Here is a 27,026-nt window from a genome sequence, read left to right as displayed (position 1 = left end):
GTTTCCTTTCTTTATCTTTTCTTTTCTTCCCTCCCTATCATCTCACGTACGCCTCAACCCCCACTCTTTCTTTCCTTTATCTTCTCATCTCCCTCTCCTTTCTCTTCACAGACGCACACCATACCAACTGTGACAGAGAGAGATACTCTCAGACAGAGAGAGACACGCTGAATTTGAGATTGAGAGTGAGAGTGAGCTGCGGATTGAGAGAGAAATTCCGAGATGAAGATAATAATAAAGCTATGAAAATTATATGCAGAAATAATAAAATAGAGACAAAGTGATTTTATGTGGTTTGGTTATGAACTACGTCCACATATAAAACTTTACTACATTTGCTCTTATTTCACTTAATGATTTTACAATAAAAATAGTTCATATTTTTAAGGATGTGGAGAGAATACAAAATTGTATGATTGATAAAATTAAATAGATATATTCAATTTTGATTTGATTTTATCAATTACAATCAATGCTAATATGTTCTCAAAATATCAAATCTCACACAATATATTTTAACATGAGATTGAGAGAGAGATATTGAGGTGCTGAGATGTAGAGAGAGAGAGAGAGAACGGGAATTAGAGAGAGGGCGTGAGCCGCTGGCCAATAAAGAAGAAGAAAATGAAGAGGAAGGTGATGAAGTAGAGAGAAATTCCGGACATAAGTGTTAGTGAGCTAAAATCCTTAACCGTTTCTTTTAATTTTCGTTATACCCGTTTGGAATATTGGAAGCTAGAAATTGTGAGAATTTATAAGATTTCTAATTAGGTCTGAAAGTTTGGAGGAATTTTAGTATGAAAGTAAATTCCTTAAATTAATTTGGGGTTTTTGGTGTATAAACACTTAGATTGCTATTTGGATGTGTTAATTACACCTAGAATGTTAATTAACCCTAGATTTTTATGGTTTTATGGAAATTGGTGCTTATAAAGTTTAGGTTGTAATATGTCATATTAGAATCATAGTGATTATTGTAAGTAGATATGTGATGAATATTTGATGTTGCTTGTAGCTCTGTGAGACTATATGATATTGTTAATCAGATTAATGCACGGGTTCATGGTATACTGCGGTATCGTCATGCTACTATGACAATCCGCTTTGTTGTGAGTTATTAGTTTTTTTTTAAAAAAAATTTAGTCATGTTTTTACTAAGTGGGTCGTCACACTCAGCCACCCCCAATGGCCAAAATGGGGTGATCGGGCCACCCAATTTTCTTTTTAGGGTTTAGTTTTTTTAATTTTTTAATTTTTTTTTTTTTTATATATTTTTTTAGGACATGTGGCATGTTTATGTTACAACACATGATAGTCTGCTAGTTTGGGCTGATAGAATGACAGAGGTATTAAACTAGTATTTATCTATAAGTTAGGTATCATTTGTAATACGATTTGAAACCTATGTGAAAAAATAAAATAAAAAATAAAAAAGGGAGTAAAAACCTAGGTACTAAAAAAGTAATTAGACCAAAAAAAAATTTAAGAAAGGAATTCTTCCGCTAACAAACTAAAGAGGGTGACTAGATCACTCAAGATTTTTGGGGCCCTAGCCACTCCCATAAGCCTTGACGAGTGGTTAGGCTAACCCTCCAAAGTTATAGATCTAGTGGTTCCATTGGGGGTGGTCTGATCGCCCATCAAGACTTATGAGGATGGTTGACCACCTCTTTCAGATGGTCAACCACTCCAAAAATCTTAAAGAGTTGTCCAAACCACTTTTTTTGGTGGTTGGTTAATCTACAATTTTATTTTCCTAAAAAATGATCATGATTTTAAAAGTTGCAGGCATATGATTTTAATGGAAACCTTTTAAACCTTGATGCTTTATTAGTTTTTTTTTCTTCCTGTTTAATTGTGTTCCTCCGTCAATGGCCCACCTTTCAGCATTACTTCTTTTGGAATCTATTAAAATACTACAATAGTCAAAATATATAAACATACTTTAATTTTGCCACATGAAGTTTCTTGCATTTAGAGAAGACGTCTCTCTATTTTGATTCAACGATCTCAATCAAACTATTACTATAATCTTTTTCTATTACATTGTTTTAAGCAGGTATTAGCAGTGGCCTTGGGCTATTGGTTCTACTTGTTGGTGGATTGTGGCTCTATAAAGTGGTAAAAAAAAGGAGGATGATTAAACAGAAGAACATGTTTTTCAAACGAAATGGTGGTTTATTGTTACAACAACAATTATCTTCTCAGGAAGCAAATGTTGAGAACGCCAAATTGTTTAATTCAAAAGATTTAGAGAAGGCTACTGACCATTTTAATGTAAATAGAATACTTGGGCAAGGAGGACAAGGCACTGTCTACAAAGGCATGTTAGTAGACGGAAGAATCGTTGCAGTGAAAAAGTCCAAGGTAATTGATGAAGGACAACTCAAAGAATTCATTAATGAAGTTGTCATTCTTTCACAAATTAACCATAGGAATGTGGTTAAGTTAATTGGTTGTTGTTTGGAGACGGAAGTTCCTCTGCTAGTTTATGAATACGTTGCTAACGGAACTCTTTCCCAATATGTTAGTGGCCAAAATGAGGAGTTTTCACTAACATGGGATATGCGCTTACGAATTGCAGCAGAAGTTGCTGGAGCTCTCTTCTACTTGCACTCAATAGCTTCCATGCCCATTTACCATCGGGACATTAAGTCCACAAACATACTCTTAGATGATAAATATAGAGCTAAAGTAGCTGACTTCGGAACTTCAAGGTCCATCACCATTGATCAAACTCACTTAACCACACTAGTACATGGCACTTTTGGATACTTAGACCCTGAGTATTTTCAGTCAAGTCAGTTTACAGAAAAGAGTGATGTTTATAGTTTCGGTGTTGTCATTGCCGAGCTGTTAACTGGGGAAAAAGCGATCTCTTCAACAAGGACACAAGAATCCAAAAGTTTAGCAACATATTTCACTCAATCGGTGGAGAATAATTTGTTTGATATTATTGATAGTCAAGTTTTGAAGGAAGGCAAGAAAGAAGAGATCATTGCGGTCGCGAACCTAGCGAAAAGGTGCCTAGACTTAAACGGGAAGAAACGACCTACAATGAGAGAAGTTGCAATGGAGTTGGAGGGAGTTCGAATGTTGCAAAAAGCTCCTAAGCTTCAGCAAAATTATGAAGAGCATGAATATGTCCAAGAAGGAATGTACAAGCCATGGGATGTTTCTACCTCGTCAACAATGTCAACTTTATCTATAGACACCCAACCATTAGTATCTTTTCAAACCGTGTGATTTTTTTTTTTTTTTTTTAATGTCATGTTGTTGGCTAGATAATTTGTAGTTTACGTTGTATTGTACTGGTAATTTCAAGAATCATATGAGAACATGGATTAACCATATCCAATTGTCTTATGATAGTATAAGATCAAAGCAGAGTTATTGTTACCACTCCACCAATGGTCCTCAGTATCGTTGCAATTGGTCGGATGTTTTTTTTTTTTTTTTTTTTTTGTGATTAAATATCTGGAAATTTAATGCTAATTAAAGTATGATACTAATAAAAGTACTGCTGGATATGATAGCATGGGAGACCATACACTATATATTTGGCTTTGATGGGTGATGATCGGAGCTGATGTTACCATGTCTTGACCAGATACGATGTTGTAATTCTATAATTTCCAGGTACGATGTTGTAATTCTATAATTTCTTGACTGAAATGTGTGATTTTTTTTTTTTTTTTTCTAGATGATTCTTGCGTTGTTGCTATATATATTCTGCTTAAGCAGCAGAAGCAGAAGCATTTCATATACTACTGGTTTTGGAAATGGAATCTGCTGTTTTGAATTATTTGAAGTTTGAAATGACAGCTCCAACAACTAAATGTTTCTTGAGGTAAGGGCTAATAAATGACTGTTAATGTGTCTGCATTTTTCACATACGCTGTCCGGATAGTGACTTGTGAATTCATTGATTAGGCGATTTGTTCGTGCAGCTCAGGGGATCAATGAGGTATCTTTCTTATCTCAAAAAATTTTAACTCATAAAATGGGATGATTTAATCAATTAATTATTAACATTGTAAAACTGTTGTCCTATAATATGATATAAATGTCTATAGATGATTATTGTTTATGATTTGCATACCCTCAAATTTGGATTATTTGTGATGTATTTTATCTGCCATTCCCTTAGGTTCCATGCTTGCAGTTAGAATGCTTATTAGCCAACTACATTGCGGAATTATCTCTCTTAGAGTACAGCATGCTCTGCCATGCCCCTTCACTTATAGCTGCTTCGGCAATTTTCTTGGCCCAATATATACTTTCCCCTGCAAAGAGACCATGGGTACGTGTCTTGTTGTTTAAGGTTACTGTTTCTTAACAACACTGCCTTGTTAAGAAAGCTTGATTTTCATTTCTCTGTTTTGGGTTCAGAATTCCACCTTGCAGCAATACACACGTTACAAGCCTTCTGATTTGTGTAACTGCGTCAAGGATCTCCACCACCTGTGCTGTAATAGCCATAGTTCTAGCTTACCCGCTATCAAGGAGAAATACAGTCAGCATAAGGTAAGCAAAATGGCTCTCTCGCAGCCTCGCTCTCTCTCACAAACACATGCCCACACACACGCTCATGAGTTCTTTATTTTTGACACGACTTGCGAACCTAATACAATCTTAACACAAAATTAACCGGTTAGAATTGCTGGTTTGACCCGTCCTACGATACTCATACCTTGACATGATTCAAATCTGACATACAATACAATGGATAACAATTTTTGACACAACCTGCGAACTTGATACGAAATTAGAGGGGTAAAGTTGATGGCTCTGACTTGTTTGATTAAATTTATCAAGTTATAATCGATTTATATAAGTACCGTTTGTTAAACCCCTTTCCCTCCACTCAACACTATTCACTTTATTTTTATTTTTAAAAAATCAACATCAAAATTACATTCTCACTTTTTTCATTTTTTATATCACATAATTTTTCATACTACTTTTTCACATTTTTATACCAAATATTTTTACCTTTTTCCATATCAATCAACGCTCTATAGTGTCTAGGGGAAAATGGTTTATAACAAACACACCCATAGTTTTATATTGATACCTCGACATGACTCTTATCTAATACATGAACACAAATTGTCTCTTCTAATTCAAGGTGGCAAGCAGAATAAGGGTTTTTGAGATGTTAATTTTGGTGAATATGCTGATGTCTTAATTATTCTTTCTTTGTTCAGTACAAATATGTGGCAAAGAAGAATTGCCCTCCTACGACACCTCCAGAGTTTTTCCAGAATTGAAGTCACCAGACGTGTCTCTGGCCCAATGCCTTAGTTGGATGTAGACTTCAGGCCAGTGATAAAAGCAGCCAGTTGGTTCCAAGCAATAGAATTTTTTTTTTTACTCCGATATTGTATAATATTGATGTAGCACATAGTACTATTTGTGCATACTTTTGGGGTTTGTGCTGATGATTCTATTGCTTCACTCAACATAAGCTCCTAAGCTTTGTATGATATATTCCCTCTTTCTTCTCCAATGCTTGCTCAGCTTGGAATCAATCAGTATTGCTCAGTTAAATGGAGTTGACGACAATGAACAACCCATCTACAATTATGGGGCGGGGCTATGATCTTTTTACTTGGAAGGGCCGGATTGAACCTTAAGAATCCCATTAAAATGTTAACACCAAGATATATATGATTTCCCCCTTTTGCACCAAACAAGCGTTAAAAGGAGAGAAATACTAGGCCTCATTCTTTTTACTATTTCCTTTTTTTTAAAAAAAAAAAAAAAAAAAATCAATCATTAGATTTGTAGGTGTATATGTAGGAATCAGATCCTTTCAAGGATCTGGTTCATGGTCAGGATCTCTTTAAAAAGATCCAACGATCACAATAATGCCATGTGTCCCATTAAATAGAAAATAATAAAATATTATTTAACGTTTTTTTTTTTTTAAAAAAAAATATATATTATTGTTTTTTTATTTTTAATTTTATTTGGCCCTTGGCCATTCTCATGGGCCACCGTTTGGCCTGAGGCTGGCTTTAGCCACCCTTGGCCTGTCTGGGGTAGCCGAAGCCACCCCTATGACCTGAGGGTAGGCCACCCCAAGGGCCAAATAAATATATATAAATTTTATTATTATTATTTTTTTAATTTTTTAAAAAAATATTAAAAAATATTTTATAATTTTTTATTTAGTGGGACACGTGGCATCGTTTTGGTTGTTGGATCTCTTTAAAGAGATCATGACTAAGAACTATTCAGTCCATTTTGAACCGGAGAGGATCCGATTCCTGGCCTATATGTAGGTCCTACATATTCAATGGTAGATTTAAACAAGATATGTATGGAGATGTGGTTGAGAGATGGTTAAGAGAATGATGCTCAATATTTCTTTAAAGAAAATGTTTTATATATATATATAAAAGAAATAATGAAAATAATGGATGTTTTTCAATTGCCATAAATTTAGAAAATGAGCATGGTGAAAAATGAAGATGGATGATAAAATGTGTACAGTATATTTACTTAGGGGTGATAGGTGCTGTTTATGGTAACGAGTCTATTTTATTTTATTTTATTTTTTAAATTTCAAAAATCTTTTGGTTGCGTACCAGTCAACCATTTGTTAGGATCCCATTTGATCACATATGGATCATGGTATATTAAGGTGGTATATGTCAAAGAGGAGGGGCGGAATTTAGATGTAGAACCAATAGTTGTGTAAGAATGTAGCAAATAATAAAAATCAAACCATTATGAAACATAAACACATCAATACATTATAATTTTGTTGATGAAGTGAAAACCCTTTAATAACGTATCAAAAGTAAAACCACTTCAAGACAGTCAAATCTCTCAATTGCCTCATGCCGCATAAGCTTCAACTATTCACTAGCCATGCTTCCTTCTTGTTTCCTTTCGTGACCCACCGATATAAACTTCAAACAGTTTGTAGATGTAGAACCAAACCATCACTCGATCCAAAAGATTGAAACTCATAACCATATATCAACGGTATCTCTTGTCACACAATAAATTGCCAAGCTCTCCTTATATGAAATCACTCTATATTTGTAACACCCCACTTACATATGTGGCATTAGTTTCTTTAAAAATAATAATAGTAATTTACAAAACTCAAAACCCTTAAATACTATTTTTTGATAAAGGAATTTCCAACTAAATACTCAAATGTTCAAACTTAATTCAACAACACAAATGTTTTAAATGAAATTAGGGTTCTTGAATGATTGAGATGTGACCTTGAATAATCGATGACAGTTGTCATCATTGATCGTTCAGGATCCAACTTCAAATGTTTTAAAATAACTGCACTGAATAATGATCGACGTAGTTTATAAGTATATTTTATTTTGGACACCTCAACTCTTTTTCAATGTGCATAGAACCTATATACTTATTATTTTCACCCCTTACTTCATTTTAGACTCCCTTTTGCTTAACTAAACCCTAGAGAGAGAGAGAAGTTCAACTTGGAGGATTTCTCCTCAAAGCATGGTGAAGCTTCTACCATTATGCTGAGAAGCTATACCCAACATCTAACCTCATTTTTTAAGCACAATTTATTTATGTACAACTTGTATTTTAATATGTTTGACCATTCTTATGGTCCCAAAGGTGTTGGCTCAGATCGCACATTTAGCGCAAGGGGTGGATCAACTACGATTAGAGATGGGTAGACACCACGATCATATGGTTGTTCGCTATGAAAAGCTGAGTAGCCAGTGAGCTAATTGTTGGGAAGAAATAATCACATTAGAAACAAGGAAAGATTCTCAAGAAATGAGCTCCATGTAAACATAACACCGTATTTTGCAGAGCATGAAACAATACGCAAGACAATAAGACTTGGGAAACAAGTCTTGCACTAACAAGTCTTCGTGTGTAATTAGGTCAAGGCAAAAGGGCAATTATACTAAAGGAAGTGAGAGCATCGTGATCCACGTGAAGGGCAATTATATTTTGAAGGGTATGAATTGTGACATATATTGTAAAGCAACCATATATAGTGGGATTTATAAATTGTGTTGTATCACATGTGAAACCTTGATCCAAAGGCTAACCTAAAGATTAACCAATAATCATTCACATAAGAGAAGTTTTATATCAAATTCATATTCTCATTATCAAGTTCTTCTTTGAACTCTCTTTATCCACACCATTAAAAAAAAAAAAATCCCGTCAATAAAGTTTATGTGTAGAGGTCACGTAGGGTGTGAAGCATGATGTTAGAATTTTCAAAACACAAGTTGTGGAAAGAGAAAGTCTTTTCCTAGTTATCATTTAGTGCCTACTTTTATTGTTTGGTTCTCTATGAAAAGAGATTCGTGGAAAAATGATCACTAAAGTTATAAAACATCCCAAGTCTTAAGTCTATATATGTGACCTGTTTCCTTTTATTCCCTATCTTCATTGTTTCTTTCTCTATATATGGAAAACTGTTTCTCGAAAATGATTGTTGAACTTATGAATTAAAGATATATAGTACTACAGCTAATCAGCTCATGAACTCATCAAAGATACTTTATTAAAGCTACTTTTTTTAAAGTTTCTTCTCTTATTATAATTGGTTGTACTTCATGTGGTGCCTATTTGGTCGTCATCTTCTGTTTGCTAGCGATTAAAGAAATTGAGGTAAATATAGTCTGAATTAACAGCCGCTTTTAACTTAGCCATACAAACGGAAATTTGGATACATCAATTTATCATTTTGTGTCAAAAACATCCTATATTTGGATACATCAATATATGGGCTCGAGTGAGAAGATTTTGCAAATCATTGTACTGCCCGGAGTTGTGATAATATTTGCAATTGTGGCGGCAGAAGCAGCAGCAGCAGCAGCAGCTATAGCTATGGCGAAGCCTGGCTGTGTCAGCAAGTGTGGAGATGTAGAAATTCCATTCCCATTTGGCTTGAGTGGTGGCTGCTATCTAGATGAGGATTTCAATATCAGCTGTCACTCTGAAAAACCATTGATAGGTAATATCCCTGTATCAAGCATATCCATTGAGAATCATGAGATGCATGTCATGAATTTGGTAGCCCGAGACTGTTACAAACGGGACGGTCAACGTGTTCGCTGGAACGGCACCACCCTCAGTTTATCCCAGTACACCATTTGCAACACCAAAAACAAGTTCACTGTTATTGGCTGTGACACTTACGCCTACCTTAATGGGGTCAAAAACGGAGCAAACTACTCCATCGGCTGCTCATCTCAATGCTCAAGCCTCAACATCGTGGACAATGGGTCTTGCTCCGGGATTGGGTGCTGCGAGGTGGGGTTTCCCGATCGGCTTAAAGGTATTAGTGTGAATGTAAAGAGCTTTCAAAATCACACCAAAGTATGGAACTTCAATCCCTGCGGCTATGCTTTTGTTGTGGACAAAGGCGAGTTCAACTTCTCCGCCGATTATCTCAAGAATCTAACCAACAAAAGGGTTCCAATGGTGCTTGATTGGACAGTTGGCAATCAGACGTGTGATAGTGCTCGGAAAAAACCCAAGTTCGCATGCAAGGAAAATAGTGAATGCCTTGATCTCCAAACCAGCCAGGGGTACCGTTGCAAGTGCAAGCAAGGTTACCATGGAAACCCATACCTCGATGGGGGTTGCCAAGGTATTATTATTATTTTTTTTTTTTCCAGAATTTTGATTATGATTATAGTATGGGGTTGATATTATTCATTTAATGATGATCATCTGCAGACATTGACGAATGCGGGGATCCGAATCTCAATAATTGCTCGAACCAGAACCACTGTTTCAACACACAAGGCAATTATACATGTGGTTGTCCCAAGTGGTACCGTGGGGACGGGAGAAAAGACGGTGAACGTTGTTACGCGGATTTCGCGCTAGCGGTTAAGATTCCCATTGGTAAGTACTTATAAGTTCACCATTTACTACGCTTAATATCATATCATGTGTATATAATAATAATAATATATGGCCGGCCTTGGAAAATAGAAATGAATGATTAAAGAGTACTCAATAGTTCCTCGTTAAACTATTATTTAATTTGTTAATGTTCTCTTTAAATTATCAAAAAAATGTCAATATAAGTAAAAGAAAGAAAAAAAAAAAAAAAAAAAAAAATAACCAAAATTTTAATAAGACAATATTTTTATAAATTTGAAAAAAAAAAAGTGGTGGCCTTGGTTTTTCAACCAATTTTTTTCTAAATTTTTAGATTTTTTTTTTCTAAATTTTTTGTTATTTAATTAGTTTTTATTTTTATTTTTAAATATAAATTTATTTATTTATTTATTTATTTGAAAAACTTAACTCCCTAACTCTTCTTGTTTTTGCAATATTCGTCTCAAAATTCAAAAACTTTCAATCTAGTGTATCAAACTTTAAAAAGTTTGCAATCTTACCCATCCATTAGGATTTTCTATTAAATACTAACGAAGAGGTGAGAAAGTTTCAAAATTCCCCCATATTTTGTAAGGCTATAATGGTCATTTCAACCATTTGATTGACTAATTTAACCTCAAACTCTAACGGAGGGGTGAGATTGCACATTTTTTAAAATTTGATATACTAAATTGAGACTTTTTGAATTTTGGGAGGATATTGCAAAAACGATGAAAGTTCAGGCATTTAAGTGAAGTATTTCCTATTTCTTTTCATTTATGAAGGATACTTTTGTCATTTTTTGTGTGTGTGTGTGAGGGGTGTTGTAGGCAATTTCTAGTAGTTTAGGGAGGTATTAACAAAATTGGTAGTTTTTGAGTTTAGGGGGAGAGAAAGACAATGACAAGGTAGTTTGAAAAGAATATGTGTAACTTTTTTATTTTTTCATTTTAGTATTATTATTATTATTTTGTGTCTTCTAATCAAACATCATTGGGAGAAAGGGGAGGGGACGATTAGAACATATCAAACACTATAGGGTTATGTCAAAATGCATAACGTTTCAACATTTTCAAGTGCAAGCATTGGCATAAGCTTAATTGCTTTGCTTGGGGGTAGCTCGTGGTTGTACTTAGTACTCAGGAAAAGAAGATTTATTAAGCTTAAAGAAAAGTTCTTTCAACAAAATGGGGGTTTGATTTTAGAACGGCATCTCAAAGAACAAGTAGGATCCACCGAAACAGCCAAAATCTTTAATATAGAAGAGTTGAAGAAGGCTACCAAAAACTATGATGAGAGTAGGATCATTGGTCGAGGAGGCTTTGGTACAGTTTACAAAGGATTTTTACCAAATAATAGAATTGTTGCCATTAAGAAGTCCAAGACAATGGATCAAAACCAAATTGACCAATTCATTAACGAGGTTGTTCTACTCTCCCAAATTAACCACAGGAATGTTGTCAAACTCTTGGGTTGTTGTTTAGAGACAGAAGTTCCTATGTTAGTTTATGAATTTGTCCCAAAAGGTACACTCTTAAACTACATACATCATGAAAGCAGTGGATCCACCAAACGATGGGAAACGTATCTAAGAATAGCTGCAGAAACAGCGGACGCACTATCGTATCTGCATTCTGCAGCTTCAACACCTATAATCCATAGAGATGTTAAGTCATCAAACATACTACTTGATGATAATTTCACTGCAAAAGTCTCCGACTTTGGAACTTCAAGATTGGTTCCTCGACATCAAAAGGAACTAACTACTGTGGTGCAGGGAACTCTTGGGTACTTGGATCCTGAATACTTGCAGACAAACCGATTAACGGAGAAAAGTGATGTCTACAGTTTTGGAGTGGTCCTTGTGGAGCTACTAACCGGAGAGGATGTACTTTCATTCGATAGGTCAGAGGAGGAAACAAGTCTACCTATGTATTTTCTTTCTTCCTTGAAAGAGGATCAATTGTTCGAAATTCTTGAGAACCATATAGTTGAAGAAGGAAATAAAGAGCAGATCAAGGAAGTCGTTGAACTTGCACAGAGGTGCTTAAAAGTGAAAGGGGATGAGAGACCTAGTATGCAAGAAGTGGCAATGAAGTTAGAACGAATAAGAAAGATAGAGACACATTCGTGGGTTAATGCTCAATCAAATCTGAAAGAGGCCAAACACCTGCATAGTGTGGCATCTGACTCTTATGAATGCGGTGGAAGTAGCAGTACAACCGTTGGATATGATAGTATGAATGACCATGTAACGTTAGCCTTGGGAGATGGCAGATGAATGTGGCATACATCCGCCCTTCATGACCTTTTTTTTTTTTTTTTTTTTAATGCAACTTCCGGTGTTAGTGTCTTAAAAAGGGTTATGCTTGCTTTAGAGCCTCAACAAAATGTTCAATAGATGGTGATGACATTCATATTCTCTCTACACTATTCTTCATGTGTTGAGTAATACTCTATTCTGGTCGAAAGAGCAATATGTTGGTGTTATTTGGAGTAATTGTTTTGTTGTATTCTACTGTCTTGTATAACTGCTATGGGATTGTATATTTGTTGGTGTTTGGCAAGTGTAGTTTTCTTAAATGTGGAGTGGTATGTAAGAAATTTTTCAATAAAGTACTAGTGTGGCTCATTTCATTACCTAATTCTTACAATGAGTGGCTATTTATAGATGAAGAAGTGCCTTTTAAATCAACCATAGTGATTTGTCAAAACAGCCAACTCAACAATTTTAGTTTCTATATTCATTAACAAACATGTATTTATTTCTAAAAGGTAATTCAATCGGCTTAGACCACACTTAATAAAGTGGAGGTCACTAGTTCGAATTTTCCTCTCCCCTCTTGTGTGGACATGTCAAAAAAAAAAAAAAAAAAAAAAAAACATGTATTTTCATAATTAACAAAAAAATAATTGTTACCAATGGTCTTTTTATTCTTACTGTTCGATCGCACTTATCTCTAACATGCATGTACTTAATTAATATTGACCGTCAGGTCATACTTATAATTAAATGTTTTTTAATTATGATTTTAGATATTACTTGGTAGTAACAGTTATTTTATTTCAACGGTTGGATCTAACTTGAATTAATTTAATAGTTGATATTAATAATGTTAAAGTAATCCAACCGTTGGATCATACTCAAAAGTATCCTACGATCTAAATCAAATCACTATATCGTACAATTACAACAGTAAAAGATTTAACGGCCAGTTGCACCATCAAGGCGCCCTACACTATCCTATGATCTAAACAAAATCAAAGTTTGAATTCGAGTGGAAGTAACAAAAAAATATCCCATGTTAAACCCTTTTCTTAATGTGAAAATTAGTCAAAAAAATATAAAAGACTTCATCAGAATAGTGTCCATTTTGTTCGCTTTAAGTTTTATTTTATTTTGGGTTAAATATTAAATACTCCTTTGGCGTTTTACTGCTTTATTTTTTTCTTCTAGGATTTGATTTTTATCACAGGAGGTCTCTGTGGCTTTGATAATAGACCAAATTAGTCCTCTATCAGTTGACTTAACAAAATTTCACGTAGACCAATCAAATGTTGACACATGACACATATTATTTTATTTTATTATTATTTTTTTTTAATTAAGATAAATATATTTTTTTCTAAAAAAAAAAAAAATTAGGGGTGGCCGAGCCACCCCCTTGGTGCTCAAGGGGGTGGCCGAAACCACCCCTAGTGGGTACTAGGGGTGGCTCGGCCACCCCCTTGGTTCCAAGGCCACCCCCAGTGCGTACTAGGGTGGCTCGGCCACGCCCATGGAGCCTAGGGGGTGGCCAAAACCACCCCCAACCAGGGGTGGCTCCCTTAGTGCCCAAGGGGGTGGCCGAGGCATCCCCATCCGGCCTGATGGCCACCCCCAATTTTTTTTCTTTTTTGTTTTTTTGTTTTAAAAAAAAAATGTTTTTTTAATTAAAAAAAATTAAGTAGGTGCCACGTGTCAACATTTGATTGGTCCACGTGAAATTTCGTTAAGTCAACTAACGGTAAACTGACAGAGAAGTCATTTGGTTTATTATCAAAATCATATGGACCTTCTGTGATAAAAATCAAATCATAAGAAAGAAAAAATAAAGCAATGAAACTCCAGGAGTATTTAATATTTAACTCTTTTATTTATTTATTTTATTTTTTTAGAATGAGGATCCAAACAATTATGAAGAAATCCAGATAAAGTAGTTACCTATCCAGATTCCCATCCGAATTGGTTGACATGGCATGGTCAGTCAACAACACCACGTCAGACTACTTATTATATATATATTTAAAAAAAACCCAATTAATGTCAGCGTCTTTTTCACCCACCCCGAAAATTTTCACCAAAATTCTTCCCCCAAAAGCTCCCCCATAATCATGAAATACGAGTGACAAATAGAATTGAATCAAAATTATTCATATTCTTTAATTTGGTAACAATACACATGCGTTAATTAAAATTGAATAAAAAATGTGATGTCCTAGCTACATTGCCTGAAATTGGGGATGTGCTTGTATGTATACTCGCATATTTCTTTACAACAATGCATTTTAAAGTCGTGGTGGCTATGAATTTATCAGAATTCCGCAATTAAGCATGCTTATGCAAGAGTAGGACCATGATGGATGACCTCTTAGGTGTTGGGTTTATCCCACATCGATTGTGGAAATGAATGGTGGTCACTTTATAAATGTGAGTATAAACCTCACATTTTGAGCTAGCTTTTGGGGTTGAGAGAGGTTCAAGACCACCCAACACTGGTATCAGAGCCCAGGGTCAACCAACAAGTCTCAGTTCAACAGTCCACAAGTGAAACAGGTTGTCTTTGCTCCAACCGAGTACCTGATGTGTAAGGGGGAGATTGTTGAGGTTATTCTACATCAGTTGTGGAAGGGGCTGTGGTCACTTTATAAATGTGAAGGAAAACCTCACATCTTGAGCTTGCTATTGGGGTTAAAAGAGGTCCAAGACCACCAAACATTAGGGAGTATGGTTCGGGCCCTCGGGAGAGCAAAAAATGAACAATATTATGTCATTCGGCTGAGGTGTTACAAAAATTACTAAAAACTTCACCTTATTTAAGAAACAATAAAACCTAGAAAATAAAGTGGGTGGTCGCACCCTAAAGCCACAAAAGAGGCCATGGATAGTCGCACCACCCTTATGGCATTTCGGGCCACCCCCGATGCTCATTGGGTGCCTAACTACCCCATATTTGCTTCAAGGGTGGTTGCGGCCACCCTCGTGGGTCGTCGGAGGTGGTGAGACCATCCCCAGAGCACCTTGTGATGGACCATTGGGGACAATTATGCTAAAGGAAGTGGGAGCATCGTGATCCATGTGAAGGGCAATTATATTTTGAAGGTACGAATTGTGATATATATTGTAAAGCAACCAAAGTGGGATTTATAAATTGTCTTGTATCACATGTGAAACCTTGATCCAAAGGCTAACCAAAAGATTAATGAATAGTCATTCACATAAGAGAAGTTTTATATCAAATTCATATTCTCATTATCAAATTCTTCTTTTGAACTCTCTTTATCCACACCATTAACAAAAAAAAAAAAAAAATCCCGTCAATATTCTTTAGTGCCTACTTTTATTAATGTTTGGTTCTCTATGAAAAGAGATTCGTGGAAAAATGATCTCTAAAGTAATAAAACATCCTAAGTCTATGTGACTTGTTTCCTTTGATTCCCTATCTTCATTGTTTCTTTCTCCATGGAAAACTATTTCTCGAAAATGATTGTTGAACTTATGAAAGATACTCCAGCTTATCAACTTATCAAAGCTACTTTATAAAAGCTACTTTAATAAAAGTAATTTCTTCTCTTATTTTAATTGGTATAATACTTCATGTGGTCGCGATTAAAGAAATTTTGCGGTAAATATATTTATAATTTTGTACGTGTCAAAAACATCCCATCCACCCACCCCAACCCAACCCAAGGGTGGGCCACCTAAAATGAAAGAGCCAACCCCACAGTTTGTGGAAAATTAATAGCGCCACGTGGAATTGATATAAAAATACTGTATATGCCTTTAAGAGGAAGAGTCTATCCAGGACAAGCAAAGCACACAAAAGATAAGAAAAGCCTTCCTTAAAAAAGTAGTGGCCATGGGCTCGAGTGGGAAGCTTTTGCAAATCCTAGTACTAATTTCAGCAGCAACAGCAGCAGCAAGCATGGCGAAGCCTGACTGCCACAGCAAGTGTGGAGATGTAGAAATTCCATTCCCGTTTGGCTTCACTGAGGGCTGCTATCTAGACAAGAGTTTTAACATCACATGTGAGTCATGTGACGACTACTCTAGAAACCCAATGACAGCAGCTGGTAATGTCCCTATAACAAACATATCCATTGACACTCATCAGATGCATGTCATGAATTTGGTAGCCCAAGACTGTTACCAACGGGACCGTCGACTTGTTCGCCGGAACACCACCGCGCTCAGGGTGGGGCCTCAGTTCACCATTTCCGACAAGCACAATACCTTCACTGTTATTGGCTGTGACACAATTGCATACCTTCGTGGGTACCAAAACGGAGAAGCATACAGGATCGGCTGCTCGTCTGAGTGCCCAAGCCTTAGCAACGTGGTGAATGGGTCTTGCTCTGGCGTTGGGTGTTGCGAGGTTGGGTTTCCTGATGGACTCAAAGATATTACGGTGGAAGTAAATAGCTTTAATAATCACTCCAAAGTATGGAGCTTCAATCCCTGCGGATATGCTTTTGTTGTTAAGAAAGGCGAGTTCAACTTCTCCGCCGACTATCTCAAAAAACTACCCAACGAAACGGTTCCGTTGGTGCTTGATTGGGGAATTGGCTTTAGTCATGGATGCGAAAAAGCCCAGAACCAACGGAATTACGCATGTAAGGAGAATAGTGAATGCATTGATCGTCAAAGAATCAAGCAAGGGTACTATTGCAAGTGCAAACAAGGTTACCGAGGGAACCCATACCTCCATGGCCATGGGGGTTGCCAAGGTAGTATTATTATTTTTTTTTCCAGAATTTTCATTAATTATGATTATAGTATAATATATGGGGTTGATATTATTCAGTTGATGATCATGTGCAGACATTGACGAATATGGGGATCCAAGTTTCAATAATTGCACGAACCAGAACCAGTGTTTCAACACAGAAGGAAGTTATAAATGTGGTTGTCCCAAGTGGTACCGTGGGGACGGGAGAAAAGATGGTGAACGTTGTTACCCGGATTTTGCACTAGCGGTTAAGATTCCCATTGGTAAGTTATAAATTCACCATTTTGTACGCTTAAATATCATAGGTATATATATAATAATATACATGGCCCGCCTTGGAAAATAGAAATGAATGATTGAAGAGCACTCAACAGTTTCTTTAGATTTTTGGGGTAATTATTCTTTCTTCCCATGAATTATATTACTACTCGATTATCATATACTTCTATCAACTGACAATTTTATATTTCGAATTCATCAAACTACCATTTTATTACCAAAACTCCCATTCCGTCAGTTAAGGTCGTTAAGTCGGATGATCAACCCATCACGTGTGCGTAAAGTTGGTAGTTGAAGGGGTTATATGGTAATTGAGTGGTAATTCATGGGGGAAATGATGCTTTTGTCATTGGGGGGAGTGGAGGGACGTTAACATTTTTTGGTAGTTTTTGAGTTTAGGGGGGATATTGACAAAATCGGTGGTTTTTGAGTTTAGGGGAGAGACAAACAATGACATGGTAGTTTGAGAAGAATACGTGTAATTAATTATTATTATTTTATTTTTTTTGGTCTTCTAAGCAAACATCATTGGGAGAAAGGGGAGGGGATGATTAGAACATATCAAACACTATAGGGTTATAGCAAAATGCATAACGTTTCAACATTTTCCAGTGCAGGCATTTGCATAAGCTTAATTGCTTTGCTTGGGGGTAGCTCGTGGTTGTACTTAGTACTCAGGAAAAGAAGATTTATTAAGCTTAAAGAAAAATTCTTTCAACAAAATGGGGGTCTGATTTTAGAACGGCATCTCAAAGAACAAGTGGGATCCACCGAAACAGCCAAAATCTTTACTATAGAAGAGCTGAAGAAGGCTACCAAAAACTATGATGAGAGTAGGATCATTGGCCGAGGAGGCTTTGGTACAGTTTACAAAGGATTTTTACCATATAATAGAATTGTTGCCATTAAGAAGTCCAAGACAATGGATCAAAACCAAATTGACCAATTCATTAACGAGGTTGTTTTACTCTCCCAAATTAACCATAAGAATGTTGTCAAACTCTTGGGTTGTTGTTTAGAGACAGAAGTTCCTTTGTTAGTCTATGAATTTGTCCCAAAAGGTACACTCTTGAATTATATACATCATGAAAGCAGCGGATCCACCAAACGATGGGAAACCTATCTAAAAATAGCTGCAGAAACAGCGGATGCACTATCGTATCTACATTCTGCAGCTTCAACACCTATAATCCATAGAGATGTCAAGTCGTCAAACATACTACTTGATGATAATTTCACTGCAAAAGTCTCCGACTTTGGAACTTCAAGATTGCTTCCTCGACATCGAAAGGAACTAGCTACTGTGATGCAGGGAACTCTTGGGTACTTAGATCCCGAATACTTGCAGACAAACCGATTGACAGAGAAAAGTGATGTATATAGCTTTGGAGTGGTCCTTGTGGAGATACTAACAGGAGATGATGTGCTTTCATTCGATAGGCCAGAGGAGGAGACGAGTTTACCTATGTATTTTCTTTCTTTCTTGAAAGAGGATCAATTGTTTGAAATTCTTGAGAACCATATTGTTGAAGAAGGAAATAAAGAGCAGATCAAAGAAGTCGTTGAACTTGCAGAGAGATGCTTAAAAGTGAAAGGGGATGAGAGGCCTAGTATGATGGAAGTGGCAATGAAGTTAGAACGAATAAGAAAGATAGACACACATTCGTGGGTTAATGCTCAATCAAATGTGGAAGATGCCAAACACCTGCATAGTGTGACATCTGACGCTTATGAATGCGGTGGAAGTAGCAGTACAACCATTGGATATGATAGCATGAATGACCATGTAACGTCAGCCTTGGGGGATGGCAGATGAATGTGGCATACATACACCCTTTTTTGTTTTTTTTTTTGGGTAATTCAACTTCTCGTTTTAGTGTCTTAAAGAGAGTTATGTTTGCTTTAGAGCCTCAACAAAATGCTCAATAGATGGTGATGACATACATATTCTCTCTACACTATTCTTCAAGTGTTGAGTATTCTATTCTGGTTGAAAGAGCAATGTTGGTGTTATTTGGAGTAATTGTTTTGTTGTATTCTGCTGTCTTGTACAGCTGCTAGCTGTGGGATTGTATATCTGTTGTTGTTTGGCAAGTGTACTTTGCTTAAATGTGGAGTGGTATGTAAGAAATTTTTCAATAAAGTGCGGCTCATTTCATTACCTAATTCTTACAATGAGTGGCCTATTTATAGATGAAGAAGTGCCTTTTCAATCAATCTTAGTGACTTGTCAAAGCAGCCAACTCAACAATTTTAGTGTCTATATTCATTAACAAATATGTATTTTCATAATTAACAAAAAAATAATTGTTACTAATGGTCTTTTAATTCTTACTGTTCGATTGCACTTATCTCTAACATGTACTTAATATTGACTGTCAAATCATACTTATAATTAAATATTTTTTAATTATGATTTTAGATCATACTTGGTAGTAACGATTATTTTTATTTCAACTGTTAGATCTAACTTGATTTAATCTAATAGTTGATATTAATAATGGTTAGGTAATCCAACCGTTGGATCATACTTAGAAGTATCCTACAATCTAAATCAAATCACTATATCGTACAATTACCACCGTAAAAGATTTAATGGCCTGCTGCATCATCAAGGTGCCTTACAGCCCATAGCCATGCGCACAATCTGTACAGACGAGCATACGGTGCTTCCCACATTACTAGAGCGTACACCCAATTATATACGCTAAAACATTGTTTTAAAGCATAGCTTGATATCACTTTTCCATATGGAACTCTTTCTTTCAAGACTCATTAATGCCTTCTATTAAACGATCAATCACAAGATAAAACTGTACATATATTCTTATTTTAATTTTGAAACAAAAACATTCTAACCATTTACACAATATATTGTCCAGGTACAAATTTTGTATGCGGAACAAAAGTTTGAATTCGAGTGGAAGTAACAATATATATATATTTAAAAAAAATCCAATTAATATCAGCATCTTTTTGACCCTCCCCGAAAATTTTCACCAAAATTCTCCCCTCTAAAGCTCCCCCAACAATACACATGTTCTAATTAAAATTGAATCAAAACTGAAAATTCTAAATACGACTCCAAACGACACCTATTTAAATGTCTAGGTGATTCACAAATATTAAGCGGAATAAGATCTGACCTAACAATCAATAATCAACCAAATACAGATATGTAATGAAAATCAAGAACACAGATATTTGGTTACGAAGAGGAAACCATTTAGAGAACTCTCTAAATGTAAAACCTCTCCGGGGCAGCCAAACCCAGGAAATCAATCCACTATAAGAAGAATAAGGAATACAAGAAGAATTACAAAACCTTTGCAATCTACTCTTCCTTGTACACGACAAGCGACCCACTTGACTTCTACCGCAGTAGCCTTTTCCAGAACATCTGGCACAATTCTTCTATAAGATTTCCTTTCATCGGAACTCCGATTGGCTTCACGTATTTAATCCCTTCTCAAATAAGCTAGAACAATATCTCTCTCTAAGCTCTCTGATTTTGCTCTCCAAAAATACGTAAGTTACAATGGCAAACTCACGTAGCTTAAATAGAAAAATACACAACATAATACTGCCGTGTCCGGACATGGTAGATCTGAGGTCCGGACATGGCTAGGATTACTTATTCGTAACCTAGTGATGTCCGGACCTCCAATTCGTGTGTCCGGACATCTCAACAAAAACGTGTTCTCTGGAACTGATGTCCGGACCCAACTTCTGGAGGTCCGGACATCTCCTTCAAAAACGTGTTCTGGAACTGGGGTCCGGACCCGGGGAAATGAGGTCCGGACCCTGCTTGAAAAATCAAGTTTCTGGAAATGGGGTCCGGACCCGGCTTCTGGAGGTCCGGACCCGGACTGTCCAGTCTTCATCAACAACTCCGATCGATGGGCGTTTGTGGTCCGATTGAGCTGAAATTTTGCAGGGACGTTCATAACACATGAATCTACATTATGAACGGTGGAGATTGGATTCTGAGCATTCTATATCAGTGTTTGAGCCGTGAACAGTAGCATCTGCATTTTGGAACTGAATTAAGCCAACACAAGAACTAACAAACTCCCCCTTTGGCAATTCAGTGACAAAACCAAAATGTCGAGCCAATCCCATCATCTCCCCATATTTACTCCCCCTTTTTGTCACAGAATGACAAAAGGTCTTCATATTTCCTGAAACACTTCACAAAATACATCAAGGCATATGTGGAACAGGAGTACAGAAATAAAACTCATGATAAAAAAAATGACGTAGAATGCAAGATCATGAACACACATCACTAAAAACTCCCCCTCAACATATGATTCAATAATCAACAAGAAGCACAAAAAAAAAACAAAACAAAACAAAACAAAACATGTTTCTCCCCCTCAAAAGTCAAATGAACACACATGATACACACATCAATGACTCATGTGTTGCACAACGAATATCCCAAACATGCTCCAAATATGCAAAATATACATGAGACTAGAAATGGCAAGAAACTCATATTGCCTAACCCAAGCAAAGAAAAATGTTTCATTCAACCCATGCTTGTGTAGTGTGTGTGTAAGCCATCCAAAGAGAAAAATTTTCAACTTACAAAATGAAGAGAAAGTTTCACCATCATGAGGTTTTGACAAGTATATCAAATCAAAAGTCAAACCTTATCATACTAGGACCTAGCCACTCTCATCCTATACATTTCTCTTTGTAATACATTTTGCATAAGTTTGACACAGTGAAATAAATTCCTTTTGGAATATGATCTTTTGATTTTATTTGTTTCACTATCTTGTTTATTTTTCTCTTTGAGAAAGTGTCCTTAAACTTTTGGTGCTTATTACAAAAGAGAAAGCAGGAATTTTTAAGCCCTAGGTTCAACTAGCATATGGTCAATTTGAAAAATATGACTAGTCAAAAACCTCATATGGTTACCTAACAGACCTCACAACTAAAGTGAAACAGAACCTCAATTTAAGCTTAATTGTGCACAATAGATAAAGCATAGGCAAAATGTACCACATAAGCTCAGGCTTTAGGTAACCACAAACACAAGTTCATTGACACAAATTTTCATCTCATGCATATTAAGAACATTCCAAGACGCAAGGAATTAAATCCATAAAAAGCAACATGAGAAATTAATGGACTATCTAGGTGCATAAGACAAAAGAAAGAAAAGAAAACAATCAAAGTAACATATTTTTGTCTTTTTGAAATTTTTCACAAAAGAAATGCACATGAACGAGAACAAATGCACAACAAACAAAAATGCAATGCATAAACTAGAAAGCGAAAAACAAAAAAAAATGCAAAGCAAAGAAAAACAACATGCTCTAGGATTTTCAAAAATAAGCAAAACAACAATTCCTAGACATGTTATTTACTCACCTAAATTTAGGTGAGATCACTACCACTCCCCCTCAATGGGTGAATGGTATCGACCTTCCTAACCCAAACCTTCTTAACCCTAGGTACAGATTTGTGACTCTTGTCAAACTCATCTAACCTAGATAACACTCCTTTCATCATTATGCATAGCCCCTCAAAACCTTTTCCTAGAATATGAATTCTCACTCTTATGCTCACGAGGTCTCAACTTAAAACAGTTAGGTCGAATATGACCAACTTTGCCACAATGATGGCAGGTATGGACAAATTTCGGAGAAGCTTGTCTCATATGAGGAGGGATATACATATACTTAGATCTAGACAAACATGACTCTACACCACCTTTTTCTTTCTTAGGAGCAGCCTTTTTATTCCAAGGTCTTTGGAATTTCAACTTAGAACAATTTGGTCTAATATGACCAATAATCCCACAATGGTGGCATGTAGGAATGAACCTTTGAGAAGGTTGGTTCCTTGCAAGGTAAACAATGTTGGAATTGCTTCTAGGTAAAAAGTTCTCAGCACAATGGTACTTACCTTTCTTACCCCTCTTATTCTTGAAGTCGCAGTGGCTGTTTTCTTCTTTTTCTTTAAGACTTCTTTTCCTCTTCTTCTTGAAGAGTGAACAGCAACTAGCTTATCTTTATCCAATGACTCTTCCAAGTTTTCTGTTTCAACAAAAACTTTCTTGGAAGAAGAAGCAAGGTTAGAGGAAGGAGCAATAATCTTGTCAAAATCAATCCCAGGTTTATCACAAGTAGATTTTTGGGTATGCAAAATTTTTTCAAGATTATCTTTAGAGAATTTTTTCAATAGAGTTTTGGACTCCTTTAATTCATTCTCTAATGACTCAACTTTATTAGCAAGATCATGATTTTCAGATTTCAATGTTTTACACAAATCAAGAGAATCACTCAATTCACCAATTAGCTCATCTTTATCATGTTTAGCCTCTCTGAGTTTCTTTAGATTCTTGGAATTAATAACTTGTAGCTCAGAGAATTTCACAAACAACAAATTATAAGTCTCCTGAAGATCAATTTCATTATCAGAATCATAATCAGAATAATACTGTTTATCAGAAGACATAATAGCTTCAAAACAATCAAGAGTTTTGGACATCTAGAAAGTATATAGGATCACACTCAGGAATTTAATCCTTTGACAGAGTGAACCCGCTCTGATACCAATTGAAAATTCTAAATACGACTCCAAACGACACCTATTTAAATGTCTAGGTGATTCACAAATATTAAGCGGAATAAGATCTGACCTAACAATCAATAATCAACCAAATACAGATATGTAATGAAAATCAAGAACACAGATATTTGGTTACGAAGAGGAAACCATTTAGAGAACTCTCTAAATGTAAAACCTCTCCGGGGCAGCCAAACCCAGGAAATCAATCCACTATAAGAAGAATAAGGAATACAAGAAGAATTACAAAACCTTTGCAATCTACTCTTCCTTGTACACGACAAGCGACCCACTTGACTTCTACCGCAGTAGCCCTTTCCAGAACATCTGGCACAATTCTTCTATAAGATTTCCTTTCACCGGAACTCCGATTGGCTTCACGTATTTAATCCCTTCTCAAATAAGCTAGAACAATATCTCTCTCTAAGTTCTCTGATTTTGCTCTCCAAAAATACGTAAGTTACAATGGCAAACTCACGTAGCTTAAATAGAAAAATACACAACATAATACTGCCGTGTCCGGACATGGTAGATCTGAGGTCCGGACATGGCTAGGATTACTTATTCGTAACCTAGTGATGTCCGGACCTCCAATTCGTGTGTCCGGACATCTCAACAAAAACGTGTTCTCTGGAACTGATGTCCGGACCCAACTTCTGGAGGTCCGGACATCTCCTTCAAGCATCACTTTCTGGAACTGGGGTCCGGACCCGGGGGAGGAATTGAGGTCCGGACCCTGCTTGAAAAATCAAGTTTCTGGCTTCTGGGGTCCGGACCCGGACTGTCCAGTCTTCATCAACAACTCCGATCGATGGGCGTTTGTGGTCCGATTGAGCTGAAATTTTGCAGGGACGTTCATAACACATGAATCTACATTATGAACGGTGGAGATTGGATTCTGAGTATTCTATATCAGTGTTTGAGCCGTGAACAGTAGCATCTGCATTTTGGAACTGAATTAAGCCAACACAAGAACTAACAAAAACTGTGGCGTTCCACATTGCCTGAAGTTGGGGATGTGCTTATATGTATACTCGCACATTTGTTCACAACAATGCGTTTTAAAGCCGTGATAGCTATAAATCTATTAGAACTCCGCAATTAAGCGTGCTTATGCGAGAGTAGGGCCATGATGGGTGACCTCTTAGGTGTTGGAATTATTCCACATCGGTTGTGAAAAGTGCTGGTGGTCACTTTATAAGTGTGAGAAAAAGACTCACCTCTTAAGCTAGCTTGGGGTTGGGAGAGGCCCAAGATCACCCAATACTAGTATCAAAGCCCAGGGTCAACCAACAAGTTTTAGCTCAACAGTTCACGGGTGAAATGGGTTGTCTCTGCTTCGACCTAGAGCCTGATGTGTGAGGGGGAGATTGTTGAGGTTATTCTACATCAGTTATGGAAGGAGTTGGTGATTACTTTATAAGTGTAAGGAAAGCCTCACCGCCAAACATTAGATTGAGAGAGGCCAAATACCACCAAACATTAGGAAGTATGGTGGTTCGGGTCTTCGGAAGAGCAAAAAAGGGACAATATTATGTCATTAGGCTTGAGTGTTACAAAAATTACTAAAAACTTCACCGTATTTAAGAAACAATAAAAACCTAGAAAATAAAGTAGGTGGCTGAGGGTGTACGGTACAGGGTATTTTGAAAATTTTCTTAATACGTCCGTACAAGTAGGGTTTAGGGTTTTTCCTATATATATATATATATATATGATGTAACCCTGAATCATGAAGAGTAAAAATATAGCGGCCTCTTTGTGGACGAAGGCAAATTGCCGAACCACGTTAAATCTGTGTTTCGACTCTCTCTCTTATCGATTCTATATTGTTCATCAATTATTGTGCACGGTAACAACAATTATGTTACTATTTTTTTTTATAAAAATAAAAAATAAAAAATCTAAGTGGATTCAGATTAATAACTCAACAGCTCAAGAATGCTATTACACTTATCTCTATTTCTTTACACTGGGAGAGCACCTAGCATTCCCCATATATATAGAAAATCATAATTGGATCAAAATCCAATAAAAATCAATCTCATATGCAATGGTACTTTTAAAATCTATCTATGAGTGTGAAAAAATTATATAAAGAAATTAGAGTAAGTGTAGTATTATTCATTGACAATATAAAGACGTGCTTATATTGACCAGTTTTGTAACACTCCGGTCCTATATTAGGAAGATAAGAAGAAACCCATATAGAGTGAGTGGTTTATAAAGACAGTGATGGGTGCTAAGTTTCACATTAGCTAGTTACTAGGTGCATGAAATTGAGCTTTATAATTAATTTTAGGAAAACTCCAAATTGATTAATCATTTTGGAGTAATAGCGTAGATGTGACTAGCGTTTTTCCGTTACAAGTTTATTTTCGTTGCTATCTTCATTTGTTTCTTTCACTATAGAAAATTATTTCTGGAAAATGATTACTAAAGGATACTTTGGACTAGCTAATCAGCTAAACTTATAAAAGTGACTTTTATTAAAGATATTATATATCAAAGATACTTTTATGAAAGTTACTTCTATTATAATTGGGAACACTTTATATATGTGGTGCCTATTGGCTACTTGTAGTGATCATTTCTTGTTTGCTAGGATTATATTTTTTGACAAAGTTTTTCTCTAAATTTGATTAATTCAATTTATTAAATTACAATGTATTTAAAATACATGTGATTGTCATAATTTGTAGTTTGAAAAAAAAATATACTATTAATTTGTTTTATGTAATTTAATGCCATATGGGAACTTGCATTTATTATTAGATTAATAATCATTGTTATAAATTTGGATTTGGCTTACATGCTGTAGTGTAAGCAGGATTTGGCCTACATGCTGTAGTGTAAGCAGGATTTGTCATTTTCTCTCTCCTATTAAATGCTTCTAAAAGTAAGTTGACTTTAAAATTAAATCTTGACCGTTGATTATAACAGCATGTAAGCCGGATCCGTGTAAGCAATGATTAAAATTAAATTTTAAAGTTAACTTACTTTTAGAAGCATTTAATAGGAGAAAAAATGAAGAAATTTTTTGAAAAATTTAATCTTAATCATTGCTTAAACTACAATAGCCGTATGTAAGCGGGATCTTATAAATTTATCTAAATATAATTAGAGATTAGCGTAATCAATCCTCATTCGTTGACTAGTTTTGACCCATTGAATACAAGGAATATTGATGGGGTCCTCCTCCGTCTATATGCCGATGAGAATTCCAGATCTATGGGCAGTTTTACAAACAAAAACAAAAAAAAACACAGTAAACTTAAATCCTCTTCTGAGAATTATAATGGGGGATAT

At 35.8% G+C, this 27,026-nt stretch overlaps 4 protein-coding genes across 4 annotated transcripts in view; all 4 read left to right on the top strand.

The window, feature by feature from the left end:
- The window catches only part of LOC132165039 (uncharacterized), a 42,012-nt gene extending 38,766 nt beyond the window's left edge, over positions 1–3,246 (top strand). The window contains exons 9-10 of the mRNA XM_059575548.1: positions 1,047–1,065; positions 2,060–3,246. Of these exons, the coding sequence (XP_059431531.1) occupies positions 1,047–1,065; positions 2,060–3,246 (1,206 nt within the window). The remainder of the gene's footprint in view (positions 1–1,046; positions 1,066–2,059) is intronic.
- A 519-nt stretch (positions 3,247–3,765) lies between these two features.
- LOC132166767 (cyclin-A1-1-like) lies at positions 3,766–5,489 on the top strand. Its single transcript, XM_059577648.1, has 5 exons — positions 3,766–3,850; positions 3,934–3,967; positions 4,151–4,303; positions 4,393–4,527; positions 5,211–5,489. The coding sequence occupies exons 1-5, from the start codon at positions 3,783–3,785 to the stop codon at positions 5,271–5,273; spliced, it is 453 nt and encodes a 150-aa protein (XP_059433631.1). The 5' UTR covers positions 3,766–3,782; the 3' UTR covers positions 5,274–5,489.
- A 3,265-nt stretch (positions 5,490–8,754) lies between these two features.
- On the top strand, positions 8,755–12,168 carry LOC132165037 (putative wall-associated receptor kinase-like 16). Its single transcript, XM_059575547.1, has 3 exons — positions 8,755–9,625; positions 9,715–9,889; positions 10,948–12,168. Exons 1-3 carry the CDS (start codon positions 8,755–8,757, stop codon positions 12,143–12,145), a joined length of 2,244 nt encoding a protein of 747 aa, XP_059431530.1. The 3' UTR covers positions 12,146–12,168.
- Positions 12,169–15,988: 3,820 nt separating this feature from the next.
- On the top strand, positions 15,989–19,275 carry LOC132166313 (putative wall-associated receptor kinase-like 16). The gene is made up of 3 exons (XM_059577111.1): positions 15,989–16,851; positions 16,946–17,116; positions 17,750–19,275. The coding sequence occupies exons 1-3, from the start codon at positions 16,050–16,052 to the stop codon at positions 18,946–18,948; spliced, it is 2,172 nt and encodes a 723-aa protein (XP_059433094.1). The 5' UTR covers positions 15,989–16,049; the 3' UTR covers positions 18,949–19,275.
- Positions 19,276–27,026: the final 7,751 nt, after the last annotated feature.

This window comes from Corylus avellana, chromosome ca11, assembly GCF_901000735.1.
Source record: "Corylus avellana chromosome ca11, CavTom2PMs-1.0".
Lineage (NCBI taxonomy): Eukaryota > Viridiplantae > Streptophyta > Magnoliopsida > Fagales > Betulaceae > Corylus > Corylus avellana.
This window is presented reverse-complemented; position numbering and strand designations above follow the sequence as displayed.

What these genes read in the sequence shown, in the direction of transcription:
- LOC132165037 (XM_059575547.1), top strand. Translation starts at nt 8,755, where the DNA reads ATGGGCTCGAGTGAGAAGATTTTGCAAATCATTGTACTGCCCGGAGTT. An exon ending in CCTCGATGGGGGTTGCCAAG is followed by an intron (nt 9,626 to 9,714) that starts GTATTATTATTA and finishes GATCATCTGCAG; the next exon opens with ACATTGACGAATGCGGGGAT. An exon ending in GTTAAGATTCCCATTGGTAA is followed by an intron (nt 9,890 to 10,947) that starts GTACTTATAAGT and finishes TTCAAGTGCAAG; the next exon opens with CATTGGCATAAGCTTAATTG.
- LOC132166767 (XM_059577648.1), top strand. Translation starts at nt 3,783, where the DNA reads ATGGAATCTGCTGTTTTGAATTATTTGAAGTTTGAAATGACAGCTCCA. An exon ending in ACAACTAAATGTTTCTTGAG is followed by an intron (nt 3,851 to 3,933) that starts GTAAGGGCTAAT and finishes TTCATTGATTAG; the next exon opens with GCGATTTGTTCGTGCAGCTC. An exon ending in AGAAATACAGTCAGCATAAG is followed by an intron (nt 4,528 to 5,210) that starts GTAAGCAAAATG and finishes TTCTTTGTTCAG; the next exon opens with TACAAATATGTGGCAAAGAA.
- LOC132166313 (XM_059577111.1), top strand. Translation starts at nt 16,050, where the DNA reads ATGGCGAAGCCTGACTGCCACAGCAAGTGTGGAGATGTAGAAATTCCA. An exon ending in TGGCCATGGGGGTTGCCAAG is followed by an intron (nt 16,852 to 16,945) that starts GTAGTATTATTA and finishes GATCATGTGCAG; the next exon opens with ACATTGACGAATATGGGGAT. An exon ending in AGCGGTTAAGATTCCCATTG is followed by an intron (nt 17,117 to 17,749) that starts GTAAGTTATAAA and finishes TTTCCAGTGCAG; the next exon opens with GCATTTGCATAAGCTTAATT.